This window comes from Notothenia rossii, assembly GCF_949606895.1.
Source record: "Notothenia rossii genome assembly, chromosome: 8".
Lineage (NCBI taxonomy): Eukaryota > Metazoa > Chordata > Actinopteri > Perciformes > Nototheniidae > Notothenia > Notothenia rossii.
In genome coordinates, this window is record NC_136906.1 from 5,354,823 (window position 1) to 5,371,380 (window position 16,558).

Here is a 16,558-nt window from a genome sequence, read left to right on the forward strand (position 1 = left end):
GCCAGTAAAAAGAATTGTCAAAAATGTATAATATGCGAGTACTTCTTCCACCAAAAAGATGATATTCAGCTATGTTCTTTGCATGCATTACTGTAATTCCCCCACAATGCATTGCAGCCAGACTCAGTTCCTCGACCTAGTTTCCTCTTTCCCCCAATTGTTCAAATGTTCTTCACGAGTCATCACTAGGTGTCTGAGGCACTTGTGGAATGATAGCATGGTAAAATAATCCTAGACCACACCCCCCCCCCTACCCCCCACCACCACAAGCGTCGATAAGTGTTCGTGGAAACAGTGAAGCGAGTTCAAACCCATGTGTTTCTGTGGAGGGTTTCAGGAAATGAGGAGGAGGAGGAGGAGGAGGAAGGGTGCTTCAGAAAAAATGATGAAACAGTAACCCCCTCCACCAATGGAAAGAATGCAATGTATGGCATGTGGTGGGGGGGGGGAGGACCTTAAGTTAAAGTAGAAATACTACACTCTAAAAGTATTGAATTCAAAATGTTACCTAAGTAGAAATACAACATATTATATGATCCTGTTTTTAGCCCTAACAAATACATGTAAGAGCATTTTAAACGTGTAGCTTGTCAATATGGAGTACATTTGAGATACTTGTTAGAATATAATATTTCATTGTATCATCAGCATATCATGTGTTTAAGTGTTTAATCAATGAAGTGAATCTAAAAGCACTGAAGTGAAGTAGAAATATGAAGTCCATTTAAATGAAAACACTCAATTAAATATAGTACAATTATGTCAAAATAGTACTTAAGTATAGTACTAGAGTACATGTCTTTTTTTGTATATTTCTTTGCATTGGGTTCTTTTACGTTTCATACATTTTGGTGATTACGTATTTTCAGAGTGTGGGATTAGCATGAGTGAAGGATTGTAATTCTTCCTCCGCCTCCTTTACTCAGTTACTTTCCTAATCCTGGGTGGGGTCGGTGCAGGGGCTGACTTTCAACTCCCAGGAAAAAGAGGGAGAAGAGGGGGGGGGGGGGGGGTTAGGAAAGCCGGCAGCATGCCAGTGAGGCGGAGTTATCCATGTAATCCAACCTCGATCCTTGTTTCCATGAAACAGGCCGTATCAACCTCTTGAAAAGGCAAAAGAAAGAAGTCAGGGTGACTCAGTCCATGTGCTCGGGTCACATGGTCTCTCTCGGCCCGCTAAACGCTGTAATTCTCCTCAGCGCTGGCTCCAGACCGCAGAACAGAAACAAAGCTCATATTTGATCTGCTTATATGTGCCAGGAAACCCTGAGAAAGTCAAGAGGACAGGATGGAAACCGCTCCATGGCCTCTGACTGTAACCCCCCTCTTCCACATTTCTTTCAGGAGACGTTTCATCCAATCTGAATTACTCAACAACAGTTTAAACAAGTCAGACCAGTGACGCAATAAGCTTTCAAAAGTATTGAAACAAGTGGTTTTCCTTCATTACGTTGACCAACTGGTTGTTATAGTCTTAGGGTCATTTATTTATGTTTCTTTCCTAGAAAAGTATGAGCACATCTCGGGAAAACAAGATTTCAAACCGGGTCATTACATGAAACTCAGATCTAGTCTGTTGATTAAATCAGCTCAGTGTTAATCGACTGAGAATCACTGAGCTGGGCTGATAAGTCATTTTTCATTTTCACAAGAAACACAAGGGCACTTTTGGGGTTAAACAACAGATAGAAAGTGGGGCTTTATGCATGAAATTCAGTTTTGGTCTGTCGATTAAATCCAATGATATACAGTTAGGTTTTGCTCATGCTTATTTCCAAGAAACCTCTGAGCACAGAAAACTGAGACTTAGAGAGAGGCGTTTGCAGGAAACTCATACGAGTTGATTTAATGGCAGATCAGTTTTTGTCGAGTTAGATTTATTTAGTCGATTAGTATTTAAAATGTTTATCATGCTTATGTCCTTTACATCAAACTCAGTTTTTTCCAAGAACATCGTACAGTGTTAGACGACTAAGATTGACTTGGTAGATAAGTAATTTTAAAATGTTTTTCATGCTTATTTCCAAGAAACGTATGAGCATTTTTGGCTAAATAGCATTTAAAGTAGGGTTTTTAGCGTGAAACTCAGTCTGAATCTGTCCATTAAATACACATATATACCAAACAAGAACATCGTGTAAGTGTGAGTAGATTAAGAAACTGTTAAACCCAGCCTGGCCCAAGAAGAAGAATGTATATATATTTATTTTTTTCTGAAGTTCCTAGAAGAGTAATGATATTTATTTAGGTCGAGCTAGGTTTTTATCTTCTCTCTCTGCATGCCTGTCTCGTTTCTTTGTTGTGGCGCGGCGAGGATTTACTTTAGTGGGGTTTGGATTCTGCCTTTCTAGTCAGCGGCGCCCCCCCCTCCCACCGCACAGGACTAATGTGACCTACATTTCTCTGGCATAGAGACCTCTGTTTGTGCGCCAACCAATGTGCAGCGGCCACTCCGCAGCAGAGCAGGGCTGCAGCCACAGACTGGGTTTCCGCCTATTGCATAATCTGCCCCACTTTGATCCATTTCCATTATTGAATTCCCTCATTAAGCTCCCTGCATAGCATCTTAAGTGTTCCCTACACGGTGTACAGCAAGGGCCATTTACAATGCGTTAAGTACAGTCACGCTCCACTCCATTGAGCCACTTTCTGAGAAGTGAGAACAAGGCTTGTAACCACTGCTTCATGTTAGCCTAGATAGAACATGAGGTGCCTTAATGTTGGAGAAAAAAATCTGCAGGACATGGAGGGGGGTGTCCGTGCCCACGTGTAGTGAACCACAAAGCCGGTGTGGAAAAACATATCAAATAGGAGTTTTCTCATCATAAAACATCCCATAAAACACACTATAATGTTTGGTCTTTGCCACCTTTGTGCATTCAAGTTAGGACAAAATGTTACATCACTACAGTGAGGTAGTGCTGGACTGCACGAGCCTCAGGACGCATTCAAGTTCATAAAAATGCGATGATGAATGGTTCATTATCGCCTAAAAAATACCCCACTTCTCATTCACATAGCAACACACTGTGAGGAATATGTAACCCCGCATGCCTTCTTTGTTGCTCTGTCTGACAAATCGTCTTCTTCATGCATATTTAATCGGATTCCCAGTCATCCGAGGCGACTACGTGGATCCATGTGGGGTCTGAAATCCACCCAAAATACGCGCGTCTCAACAAATAACCTTCTTATTTCTAATGTGCCATGTTAAAAACAAACATAAACCTCTATATTAGCTGTTGAGTAAGCTGCTCGGTAACACATCTGACCCACATTTGATCCAGATGTTCGGATCCACACCTCACCTGGCAGAGCTTCACCATTCCTCATCCTTTTCTATTTCTGGATCTCTCCGAACCGGCGTTGTACAGAAAGCAAAACTAAAAACATCCACATGTGTCCAAGAGGATCACCAATGTGCTCCGGACCGTGTTGTGCTCCTTCACACTGCTACAGCCCAATAAAGGGTTAACCCGGAGCGTTAACCTTTACAAAGAGCTGCTACACGTGACGGAGAGAAGTGTGTCCGCGCGCAGTGCCTGCATGGGATTTTAGTGCATGGTCTAGCCTAGTAACCCAAAATGAAAAAAGCATGTTCCGAATAAATCACATTAACTGCTGCTTCATATAAACCTGACACTGAACGTTACATATGTGGGATATTTAGTTTATGTTGTTATAATAATGGTTAATATTTGCTGTAAAACAATACACGTGAAAACAGGTGTTTAAACCAAATCTCGGATAAACAGACTAAATAGTTGAAGCAAGAATTTACGAACATTTTTACAACCAAAAGAAAATACTTAAAAATCTGCTTCTCAAAGTCCACGGTGGTCTCTTTCAATGTGTTGTATTGTAAGTTAAAAGCCGGAAAACTCCACGTCCAGATGGCTAAAACCAGCATGTTTCTGCCTTTTGTTGCAGTAAAGATTACCGATTAATCGATTACGCAAACAGTTTTCGATTCTTTTTTGCAGCTCCCGTAAACCCACTACAACACGCCGGGAATATAAGAGTTGGGTATGCAGCATTACACAACAGCGCGGATGTGTTGACCCTTCCTCATTACAAGCGTGGCACCGCTCCAAAAAATATCCACATTCGTCACCAAACCCACTTTTTCTGAAGGAATCCCAAAACCTTTCACTAAACCCCACCCAACCCACTCACACCCACCCTCATAGTGGGGTCTCGCTTTGACATAGAGAAAATGCACCCAAAACAAACACTCGTGGCGTAAGTGCGACTAAGAATTCCTCAAAGAACCACTAATATACAACACTCTGTTTTAATATAACAACTACTTCATGAATCATAGCACGAACTTACCGTTTTTTGTCTGAAAAAGGACGCAATCCACGCGGTTTTCTGTCCAACAATCCGCTTTTACGCACCGGTCCTCGGTCCGTCACTTTCCAAACAGCAGCTCTCCGTTTACTGCAGGTATAACACAGTGCCGCTTGTTTTCAGTGCGCTGCTCATGTCATGTTTTCTCTCTCTCTCTCTCTCTCTCTCTCTCTCTCTCTCTCTCTCTCTCTCTCTCTCTCCCTCTCTCCCTCTCCCTCTCTCTCTCTCTCTCTCTCTCTCTCTCGCGCGAAGAGTCTCTAAATGTATGTTAGTAGGTCAGTTGTTGCATAACAGGACGCTTTGGGTGCCTAGTCACGTTTTTTGTTTCTCTCTCGCCTCTGCCCCCTCCCTCTCTTTGCTCTCCTTCAAATCCTGTTGCAGGGGAGGAGATGTTGAGGGGGGGGGGGTCTAGGGGGTCTAGATGGACTAGGCTCCTATAGCCAGACTCAGTCAGATTGAGGCCTCTGATAATACTACTAGACATTCACAAAAATCTACCCGCACATAGATGACTAGTGAGCTCAGAAGTATGAAAGTTGATATTATCAGATAAGGGATTTGACTTGGAATTTGGGGTGCTGAAGTTTTTCTGATGAATGCTTTACATTCTGAGGATAAATAGTTTGCATACATTGAAATGACATAAACAAATGACATACATGACTGCATATATTACCCTAAAACAGTCAACGCTTTAAAAATGTAGTTAAAGCGAAGCTAATTAGTTATGTGTGAACAACAAACTACTTTGTTAGCCTTGTGAAAATATGGTTTGGGTTCAAATGTGTTTTAATATGTGACATTGTCCTCGTTACAAGCTTATGTAGTAACACAAACTCCGTTCCCTCGGGCGAAAGTCCTGTGAATGTTCCTAACATGTTGTTCTCTTCATAAATCCGTCATACGTCATAATTACTACGGCCACTAGAGGTCGTAACTCTGGATTTGAGACAGTAAGATTTTACAGTTTTTGCATATCAGGACACTCTAAACACGAACATGGACATCCTGACACAGGCTTTGTCGTTCTTTATACTCCCGTCATAAATAATTACGGTGGCCACTGGAGTTCGTTGCTTACGAATTATCGTAAGTATGGGATATCTGCCTAAACACACAACCTATACAGCCGTTCTTTTAGGGGATGAATGGCTTGGACTGTATGGACACAAAGAAAATGTAACCTGAACAAATTATCTTAGAAAACCTTTTTTTCAACTGGCAAACCTTATTTTCTTCTTTGAAAATGTTAAAAAACGTAGAGATAATGCACTGACAAAACCTTTTTTCCACCCGTCATAAACACGAAAACTGTTGGGTCAATTAAACAACTTTTTTTTTTTACTTGCCTCGAAGGGCTTATGTAATACCAAAAGACTTGCATAAGAGGAATGTATTCTTCCTGCCCCTTTTGCCCTTCTATATAAACCCCCCCAGGAAAGGACTTATTATGCAACCTCATTGTGTTCGGAGCTAACACTAACTATTGAGACACCAGCATTCAGGGGGAAACCACAGACATTGTGTTACTTTGAGCTCATGAGCAGAAGCGGGACATTTTGCTTTAATAGTGGCAGAAGCTTGCCTTGCGCTCATTGTATTGTCACAATAAGCTGAATTAGCTTCCGCCACACTGTTGAATAAGCTCGTCTGGCCCGAATGCAATCATGTGATGTAATTGAAGTGCGAGTTTTGATTCATCTTGAGCACAAACAGCGATGGGTGTCATGTTGGCAGACAGAAAGCACCGAAGAGATTTACACACAGATCAGGGGAGTCGAATTATTTTGTTATGTCACTCCTCTGATTTAAACACAGTCCTTTGGGTAATTGAAAAGCATTGAATGGTTATATATCACACTGGCATTTAGGCGACTGCTTCAGGCAATGTATTTGGATGAGAGCCATGTGCTTAGTGCAACATGTTCTCATACCATAATGACATAATAGGTCGTTTGCCAATGAGTCCTAAAACAACATGTGACCGTTGGAGAGTGCCAGCAACAGGCAGACGTTGTTAGAAAGGTCGCTTTTTTAAATGTGCAGTTAACGCTGTAAACCGAAACGAACCTGCGTGTTGAGGTTAAGGCAACAAGACTAGTTGGTTAGGTTCAAGAAAAGATCACAAGATATCACGTAATTTATGTCTGTTAAATAACCTCACTTAAAGGTGGGGTAGGTACGTCTGTTGAAGCCGTAGCACTGTAAAAAGCACGACCAATCATTTTAACTGGATGGCCTACCTGCCTGTCAGCCTTCCATCTGTGCACAAACTTATCTCGTGCCCTCATTGGTCATGTGTGTGTGTTGGAGGAGGGGCTCTGTGAGGAAGTGGCAGATTTTTTCCGGTTGTGTATTTTCAAATTCTAGCGCACTCGAGCTGGTTTCTCCAAAATTACCTACCCCACCTTTAATCACGTGTAAATTTGGTACGTTAGTTAATCTTCCCATCTGAAAATGAAGTCACCATTGAACTGCCCATTCATTCTCATTTTGCTAAATTCTTGCAAGTCTGTTGAGGCACTAAAATCAAAATCGATGAGAAGCGAATTTTGTAAATGTTTTTCCAAATTAAGGATTACCATCTAGACACGACTAATGCCTTCCCTAACGAATGTTGTCGCACTTGAAACTACGTCACCTGACTTGCTCCTGTCATAACAACGGTGACCACTAGGGGTCGCGCCTAACAGTTATTAATATTATATTAATATGGGATGTAAGAAGCTGCCTATATAGAGTGGCATAGGAATAAGACATTAGTTATAATTTTACCACTAGGTTAGAAGCCTAAAAAAAAGGTCTGTTGTTAAAACGAGTTAAAGAGATTTTCATGTTTTTTTGACATAAAATGAATGTCTGAAGCATCTATGTGTCATAAAGATTGTGGTTTCTAGTTTTATCAAGTGTCTACTGTAAATGAGAGTATAAGTCTGGCCTGATATTAGCCGCCTTTAGCTTAGCGGTGGTGACGTGAAGTCATGTGCCGCGAGTTCCTTTATAACCGTTAGCTTTTTCCATTTGTTGATTGCATTTACGCTTGAAAATCATATGGTGGTTTTAATAAGTGGAGATTATCTTGCAGAACAAAACTGGAAAGTATCATAAACGTGTGTTTGACAAATTTTATTTTTTGCAGTATTCCAAAATCCAATGAACAATCCTATTGGCTTTTAGTTAGGAGAACTTGCAATACACTTCCTGGTCGTCCTACAAACACACACGCGCTGCATCGCTTTTCACAGCTGTTTTTTGGGTAGTTACCAAATACCACTAATCCTCCAGACATACTGTAGGAATGGTACAGGTCTCAGTTAATGTGTGATACAGTGTGTTATTCAAAGAGGGGGGTGGGGTGTCTGACTGGATGCCTTGAAGGCTGTCGTCTGCTGCGAATGTGTTCATTATCTCCACTCAGATCAAAGGCTGCGCTAGGGTGTGAAAGTCTGAGTGTTTGCTCAGGAAACTTGTTCCCTTTTATAACAATTATCCTTACCCACAAAGATGTCAGCACGTTACACAAACACTCGTGTGTGTTCGCTGCGTCCACTTACATGAACTGAAGTGATTATTCCGTGTAATTGGATTGTTTTGTGTCCTTGAAGGACGCTAAGGACCTTTTGAATTACAGTGATTGTTCTTCTGTTTGTCCACGCTCTACTTTGTTAACTGTCGTAAATAGGCTAAGTGTCCATTTCCCCCCCTGGTTCTTCATTTGGTATTCTGCCTTATTGCACTTTTAAAGCCTTTCCTTTTACAGCTGGCTTTTGAATGACTGTTTCTAAATGTCATGTGTTTCTTTTGCTAGATGCCTTCATGTGTTTGCAAAGCACATTGTTGTTCAAATCAGCTTTATAAATGACTTTCTTGCCTTGCCATGCCTAACCACATTTTTGGAAGTTTCCCCAAGGATCTTCAAGGTAAAATGGTGTTTTCTAATCTGCCATTCATTCAGCACACACATCCTGTCATTTTCAGAGGGTGACCCCCGACTGCAGAGCCCCAAATAATGAACTAAATAGGGATCGCCATTCCTTTGCACCTCTTTGTTTCCTTCCTTAGCCCGAGGAGACAAACAAACAGCACTGAAAAACGGAGGCATTGGCCGTGAACTTGGATCCCCCTCCCCCCGATAAACACACACACACACACACACACACACACACACACACACACACACACACACACACACACACACACACACACACACACACACACACACACACACACACACACACACACACACACACACACACACACACACACACACACACACACGCTGTTTTTGCACCCCATCCTTATCCCCACCCTACCCAACGTTTTTGCCCCCTTCCAGCTATGTCTGCAAGCGTTCCCATGGCAACTGTCGCACTGCCTGCCTAGCAACAGGCTTTATCCTTTCACTGGAGGAAAAAAAAAGATGGGGGAACAGAATTTGGGGGGTAGAGGGGGGTTGTGGGAGGTGCGGTCTTTTTTTTAAAGGGTGCAGGACGGCAGCATGTTGCAGTAAATTCATTAAAGCCGACTCCCTTCTTCTTCTCTGCCTCCACACCTGCAGCCTCCTCGCATTGCTCCACCTTCACATCTCTCCACAGATTAATGCACTCAGTTTCTCTCCGAACCTGCAAAATATGGCTTTTCTAAATCTGTTTTGGGGACTAAATTGGGGCCAAAATGACTCTTTATATTCTTACATTTGTCCCAGCTTCCAACAAAGACACTGAAAAGCTAAAATAATTGCTTTTAAGGAATAAGCATTTTAGAAATAAAGCAACAATGATGATTTCTAATTACATTTCACAACAGGCTAATGCAATGTACTCTGAGTCCATCTACACTTGCACAATATTGCTTTTCTAATATGTTTTTGGCAGTAAATTGTACCCAAAATAAGTGTTTGTATGCCTAAAATGTCTTCCAGCCTCTTACAACTGATTGAAATAAACTAGAAAAGCTGTTTCTAAGTATAAGCATATGAGAAAAACAGCAACGATGATGATTTCAAATTACATTTCACAACAGGCTAATGCAATGTACTCTGAGTCCATCTTGCTCAATTTTGCTTTTCTAAATCTGTTTTGGGGACTTAATTGTTGCTAAAATGACTGTTTATATTCTTACATTTGTCGCAGCTTCCTATAATGACACTGGAAAGCTAAAAATAATTGCTTTTAAGGAATAAGCATATTAGAAAAACAGCAACAATGATGATTGAGATCAGGCTAATGCAATGTACTCTGAGTCCATCTACTTGCACAATTTTGCTTTTCTAATCTGTTTTTGGGACTAAGATGTACCCGAAATAAGTGTCTGTCTTCCTAAAATGTCTTCCAGCCTCTTACAACTGATTGAAATAAACTATAAAAGCAGTTTTTAAGTATAACCATATGAGAAAAATGTGTTTAACATCAATCTGGATGGGTTTTTTCATGGTGATTTCTGATTACATTTCATATTAGGCTAATGCAACGTAATAGTTTATCTATGCTTACAAAATCTCACTTTTGTAATCTGTTTTCTGTTGTAAATTGTAGCCAAAGTTAGTGTTTTTATTGTAAAATGTGTTTCTTATAATGAAATTGAAGAGCTATAATAACTGCTTCTAGGAAATAAATAAGCGTCATTTTTTGGCAATGAGATGATTATTATATCAATCTGATTGGATTATTATCATATTACATTTCTCCACAGGCTGTTGCAATGTACTCAGTTTCTATCTTTATTTGTAAAATGTGGTTTTCTAATCTGTTTTGGTAGTAAATTGTAAACAAATTGTAAATTGCCGTTTTAATTCCTTAAGTGTCTCACAATGGATATGTAGAATAACTTCTCTTAAGTATCAATGAGATCTCTGTGGTGGGGAAACGGTGTTTTGGAGTGCACTGGATATTTATCTTTCTCTAAATCCAATTGACCTTTTCATACTTCAGCCTCTGCACGCGGCACGACGTTGCATACGCACGCACACACAAAACACACGTGCACCACGGCGTCTGGATTTAACTATCGCTCATCACCATGCCAACTAACTTGCTGATCTGCAAGAACAATACAAACTGCAGCGATCCATAACAGGATTTATATCTGGAGCTGGATGGTTGAACACACACTGAGCTCCATGGTGAGGAGGAAAGGTTGTCTCTGCTGCCCCCTGCTGGCCTGAAGGGAAACAGGTTTGTTCAACTTGATCCAGAAGTGTCTTTAGGTACTGACATTGTCATCATTTCATGTCTGGAATCATGGTCTGGACTGAATTGTGGAAGAAAAACAACTAAATAAGTGTTTTCTCTACTCGACTATTTCCATGTTATGCTACCTCATACTTCTACTCTAATCCAATTTGGAAGAAAGTATTGTGCTCCTACATTTATTTGCAGATGTGGGAGAAGTACTCAGATCTTGTACTTGACTAAAAGTAGAAGTACTCAGATCTTGTACTTGAGTAAAAGTAGAAGTACCAGAGTGTAGGAATACTCTGTTACAGTAAAAGTCCTGCATTCAAAATGTTCCTCAAGTAAAAGTATAAAAGTATTATCATCAAAATATAGTTAAAGTAACGACAGTAAAAGTAGAAGTACTCAGATCTTATACTTGAGTAAAAGTAGAAGTACTCAGATCTTGTAATGGAGTAAAAGTACAAGTACTCAGATCTTGTACTTGAGTAAAAGTACAAGTACTCAGGTCTTGAGTAAAAGTAGAAGTACTCAGATCTTGTACTTGAGTGAAAGTAGAAGTACTCAGATCTTGTACTTGAGTAAAAGTAGAAGTACTCAGATCTTGTACTTGAGTAAAAGTAGAAGTACTCAGATCTTGTACTTGAGTAAAAGTAGAAGTACTCAGATCTTGTACTTGAGTAAAAGGAGAAGTACTCAGATCTTGTACATGAGTAAAAGTAGAAGTACTCAGATCTTGTACTTTAGTAAAAGTAGAAGTACTCAGGTCTTGTACTTGAGTAAAAGTAGAAGTACCAGAGTGTAGGAATACTCTGTTACAGTAAAAGTCCTGTATTCAAAATGTTCCTCAAGTAAAAGTAGAAAAGTATTCTCATCAAAATATAGTGAAAGTAGCGACAGTAAAAGTAGTCATTGTGCAGATTGGTCCATTTCAGAATAATATATATGATATGTTTTATAATGATTGATCATGAAAGTGTTCTCAAAGCTGGTAAAGGTGCAGCTAGTTTGAATGACTTTGTATACTGCAGGGTAGCTGGTGGATTTACTCCAGGTGGAACTAAAGTCTGATTTGAGAGTGTGTCTGTCTGTCAGCCCAACCCTTCTCTTTCTTCATGTTCTCATGATCTGTTATCAGGGCACTGAGACACTGCTTTAGTGTAGGTTTACAGAGATGAGGAAACAGTTCTTCCTGTTGAAACTCGAAGGAATACTTGACGTACAAATGGATCATTATTATACGAATTACTCACCTGGTGTTACCTTGAACTCTTGAAGAGAACTTGGTGATTTCTCGAAAGCATCTACAGTAAAAAAGACTCAATGAATTTAAATGAATTCAGGGCCGTTTCAAATTAAAGAAAGTTTTTTTCTCACATGCTTCTAGGTAACACTGGGGGAGTCATTTCTATATGATTTATTATAACGATCATTTTCAGGGTGAACTATTCCTTTAAAAGGCGCCCTGTAGGGATTTGGTATTGTACCCTTTGTTTGTGGACTCACCACCTTCAAAAACTCACAAAAACTCACCTCTTCAATCTGGCTTTTCATGTGTGATTGTTTTTGTATTATTTGACTTTAACTTTAACTATATATTTATTTGTTGTTCCTTTCTTTTCTTTTCTTTTTTCTTCACTATTATCTGTAAAGCGTCTTTGAGCACCTGTAAAAGCGCTAACAAATTACATCTATTATTATTATTATTATAAGAGACATATTTGACCAAATCAAAGCAGAAGATGCCAAGATATGTGACATTTTCAACTTATTTCAAACTCAGAAACTCAGAGACCTTTTGAATAACGTAACATGTTAAGCTTTTGCCTAATGAAGTCAATACTTATTCAGTATTTTTAAACTTTACAAAGCTTCCTCCAGAGCTACAGAAGACTATGAAAGCATCCACAGTGATCAAAGAATGGAAGAGGGTAAATTCTCAATTAATTTAAGTAAATAGAGTTTACAATGGAGGCAACACAATCTAGAACTACAGGTAACACCAGGCGAGTAATGCATATATTAAATATAGTTATTATCTATTTTGGGGGTGAAGTATTCCTTTAAAAGGTAACAAGTGCTTTACTATAGAGAGGCGAAGTCCCTCCCTTTCCGGGGGACCTCCATGGGACCGTATTTCAGAAAAAGTATGTATTGAAGTCAATGGCGAGAGGAAAATTATCTTTCCATCCCGTTTGAATTGTGCCACAAATTACACATGATGTTTGTCAATTTAAAAGATAATTGTAGAAGTCAAAAAATAAAAATATGTCAAAAAACTGTGAAGTAACACTTTTTTTAGTTTGAAACCGCTCAATGAACTACATCTCCCGTCTCGCACCACACACCAAGACGGCCGTCACGTTGGCACATTTCACTTCTTTCTTTCAGAATGAGGCGAAAAGTATTAAAAGAGGTGAAAATCACTCCAAGTCTGGGCGTGTTGAGAGCTGTACATACACACAAGGGGAGTTAGTCGGTTCGTAAGAGCCAGCATGCGGGACCGGGATTCTGGGACTTCTTTCTAGTTGCGTATTTTTCATAGTCTTATATTTCAACAGTTTTACGACAAACTGTGACTTTTTTGACATGGAAATTATTTTTTCAGATTGACAAACATCATGTGTGTAATTCATGGCACAAAACGGGATCCAAAGATAATCTTTCTCTCCCCGTTGACTTCAATACATACTTTTTCCGAATTAAGGTCCCGTGAACCGGAAGTAGATGGGCGGGACTTCACCTCTCTATGGTAGCCTTTAATCTGTGGACCCATAAGAGATACGTATGATTATATATAGATTATATTTTAAATAAGGAGTGGTCAATACTGAAGCAGAAGAGGCTGAGATATCTGACTTTTATTCCAACTACAATTCCTTTAATTAGACCCACATTTCCCCTTAAATACTAACTTAAAACTCAACGTTTTACTTAGGCCTTCTTAGTAAATGTAAGTCTTAAATTCACGCCTGATAAAGTCAATAACACTTATTCAGGGTTTTCTTTTCAAACTTTAAAAAGCTTCTTCCAGAACTACCCAAGAACAACAAGGCCCTTTAAGATGTCTTTGAGTAATGATGAACTCACCACCACGATGTCTGTCAAATGTATTTTATTTTAATAGGAAAATGTACAGAAAGACAGCAGACATGAAATCACCTCGGCACAGTCGACATGGCAGTGTGGACGCATTGAAACAGAGAAATAAGTGAGACACAGGAGAAGTGAGGAGGAAAATGGATGTTTGGTCAGAACAAACCTTCCTTAGAGGAGGTTTTGGCAGCTCATATTTTTATTTCTGTGTGTTTACCGTCTGTCTCTGCTTGTGTTTACAGAAAACCGTCGAAGCAAACACTCTCTCCTTCCATCGAGATGAGTTTTGGATGACGCCCAATTGAAGTGAATGTGTGTCTTCATAACTTGACGCCATGATGTGATGTAATGATAATGTATGTTTGGAGTCATCACAGTGTATGGAATAGAGAAACTATTAAACACTACTACAAATATAAGACATTTATCGGTGACATTAAGAAGTTAAACAGCAGGTTATAAGATGCGTTAAAGACTTTTTTTACAATATAATACAGTATTTAAAAATGTTAAAAGTTCGTAAGAGTCAGCATAGTTTGAATAGGGCTGGGCAATATGTCAAATTTAAATCGATATAATATTACTTTTCGTCCTACATTTTTGATAGCGTACAATCGTATCGTAACATCCGTAAATGTCTCTCCTGGTTTTAAAGATTGCTTTACAGTTGCGTTTTCTAAACTAACCCACTATTTTAGATGTTTCATCATTTGCTTTTTCCATATTATATCCAAATTCCTGACGATTAATTATGAAAAATCAGGTTGTGTAAATATTTAGTGAACGCACCAATAGTCAACCCTACAACTTTGATCCAATCTCCAGGTATTTGATCAGAAATATTGTGGCATGGCATTATGTTTCTGTCCCTTTCTTATTCTGTAATTGTATATATTGTACTTTTAATGCTCAATAAAATATATATATAAAAAAATTCATTAAAAAAATACAGAGAAAATATATATATTGTGGCATTTCACTTTCTAGATATCGCCCAGCCCTAGGCCAACATTAGTCTCTCTTTTCAAAGTCTCACCCCTCCCAGTCCTCAGTTGACTTTGGCCATGAGCTGGTCTGTGAACAGTTTCTTCAGCTGCGCCACCTCCACGCTCAGAGAGTTCAGCTGCGTCTTCAGGTGTGTGTTCTCGTGTTTGTACTGGCCCTCAGGTTGTGTGTGAGGAGGCTGGAGGGTGTTGAATTGACTCCCCTTCCTGCCGTCCTCCAGCTGCTGAATCCAATGACCCCCTGCTGTGTCCCCGGCATTAAGTCCTTTCAGGGCTTGTGTTGGAGGTACGGGGCTCCGCCTGTGATCCCCCGCCAAATCGTACGCATCCCCACATCCTGGCGTCTTGAAACGAAGCTTGTGGGGAAGGTTTTTCATCGTCTCTGCGTGTTCAAATCTCCCCAAAACGGGTGCTGCGATGTGGTGGACTTCGGCGGGGGAGTGGTGGAGGTCGTACCCCAGCTCCTCTGCTCCGTGAGGGGATAACTTCCCGTGTTCCTCGAAGAAGATCGGACTGCCTACGCTCGACCCTTCTGGCGTGGAGAAACCAGAATCCTCCGACATGTTCCCCGCTTCCCTGGAGGCCCTGAGGTGGCTGCTGGGATGAGAGGAAGAGGAACCGTCTCCTCGGTGGAGAAAGTACTGAGGATTTGATGTTTGTACGGTGTGGTGAGGAGCTGTATTCAGGGGTAGGATGTTGGCGTTGGAGGGGTCTTTGACTAAGCCGAAGCGAAACTTCAGCGCCAAAAGTTCGGCTCTCAGTCGGGCGTTTTCCTCCAGCAGAGCCATAACTCGGCTCTCCAGAACCATGTCGTTGACGCGGCGTTTCTCCCTCGACCTCTTCGCCGCCTCGTTGTTTTTCCGCCTCTTGTCCCAGTAGCCGTCGTCCTTCTTGTCGACGGGGATGAACTCTCGTTTGCGTCGGAGGCTGGACGACGGGCTCTCTTTGCGTTTGACGGCCGACGTTCGACCCAGAAGGGAGCGGGCCAACAGGCTGCTGGAGGTCAGGATGGACACCGCCTCATCGGTGAAGGACATCGGACCTCCATCACTGCCTCCATCTGAACTCACAGGGGATTCAAGGGGATGGAGCACGGCCATTTCCTGCTGCCCCCTCATCTGCTGCGACTCCTCCTCAAACATCACTCTGTTGGGGAAGGATAAGTCTCCTTTGGGTGCTCAGAGTTCTGCTCTGTTGTGTTCAGGTCTCAGGATGCAGCAACAGTGCCACCTAGTGATCAAACGGAAGAAGGGAAAGCAGAAGAGGGATTTAGAGGTTATGCAACATCTCTTACAACACACTGTTATGTAACCCGATTACATCTCTTCAATAAAACGGGAGCGACTTGTGCCATAACCTTGCCAGCCTCATTACTCGTTCAATATGGGACAATGCATGTTGTAAACACACATCTAATCAGCCAGAGCAGACTTTGAGCATTACTAGAAGCACATGTTTAAAACACAAGAAGGACTATTTATTGTAGGATAACCTACATTCGTATTTAGGGCATGAACAAACACTTATAGGTCTGTCTTCCCGTTGTTTCTAATGGTATTCTGTCTTGTTTTTGTGTATATTCTATCTGTAAAAGCACACTTTAGGTGATTCGTGATGTGTTTCCGGTCTGTTTAACTTGCTTCATCAGCACATGTGTTCCAGGACATGTTGCTCTCTGGCTGCTCTCACTTATCTAATCTGACCTAACTCTGTTCAGTCAGCAGCATTACCGGCACTTTATTGATTCTGCTCTTAACCAGCTTCCTTTATATCCAGGTTATTATATTTATCTATATAGGATGACAGGAAAATGAAATGATCGAATTAGATGTTAAAGTAACAGCACGAGTTCACTTATTCCCACATAGCAGCTGAACACATGCAAGTGACAATTTGCAGCAATAAGTGGGGTTACATTTCATGTTAAATATT

The 16,558-nt window shown here is 40.6% G+C and overlaps 2 protein-coding genes across 3 annotated transcripts in view; both read right to left on the reverse strand.

Moving 5' to 3' along the window:
• LOC307015879 (uncharacterized protein) overlaps positions 1 to 4,549 on the reverse strand; it is a 15,434-nt gene extending 10,885 nt beyond the window's left edge. The window contains exon 1 of one of the 2 annotated variants that reach the window (XM_079644807.1): positions 4,336 to 4,549. The gene's annotated coding sequence lies outside the window, so the exon portion shown is untranslated. Of the gene's footprint in view, positions 1 to 3,308; positions 3,467 to 4,335 lie in introns of those variants that run through there. The other variant, XM_079644808.1, reaches the window with a different exon arrangement.
• A 9,075-nt stretch (positions 4,550 to 13,624) lies between these two features.
• On the reverse strand, positions 13,625 to 15,891 carry nfil3-6 (nuclear factor, interleukin 3 regulated, member 6). The gene has a single exon (XM_079642510.1). It carries the CDS (start codon positions 15,766 to 15,768, stop codon positions 14,671 to 14,673), a length of 1,098 nt encoding a protein of 365 aa, XP_079498636.1. The 5' UTR covers positions 15,769 to 15,891; the 3' UTR covers positions 13,625 to 14,670.
• Between the last annotated feature and the right edge of the window lie 667 nt (positions 15,892 to 16,558).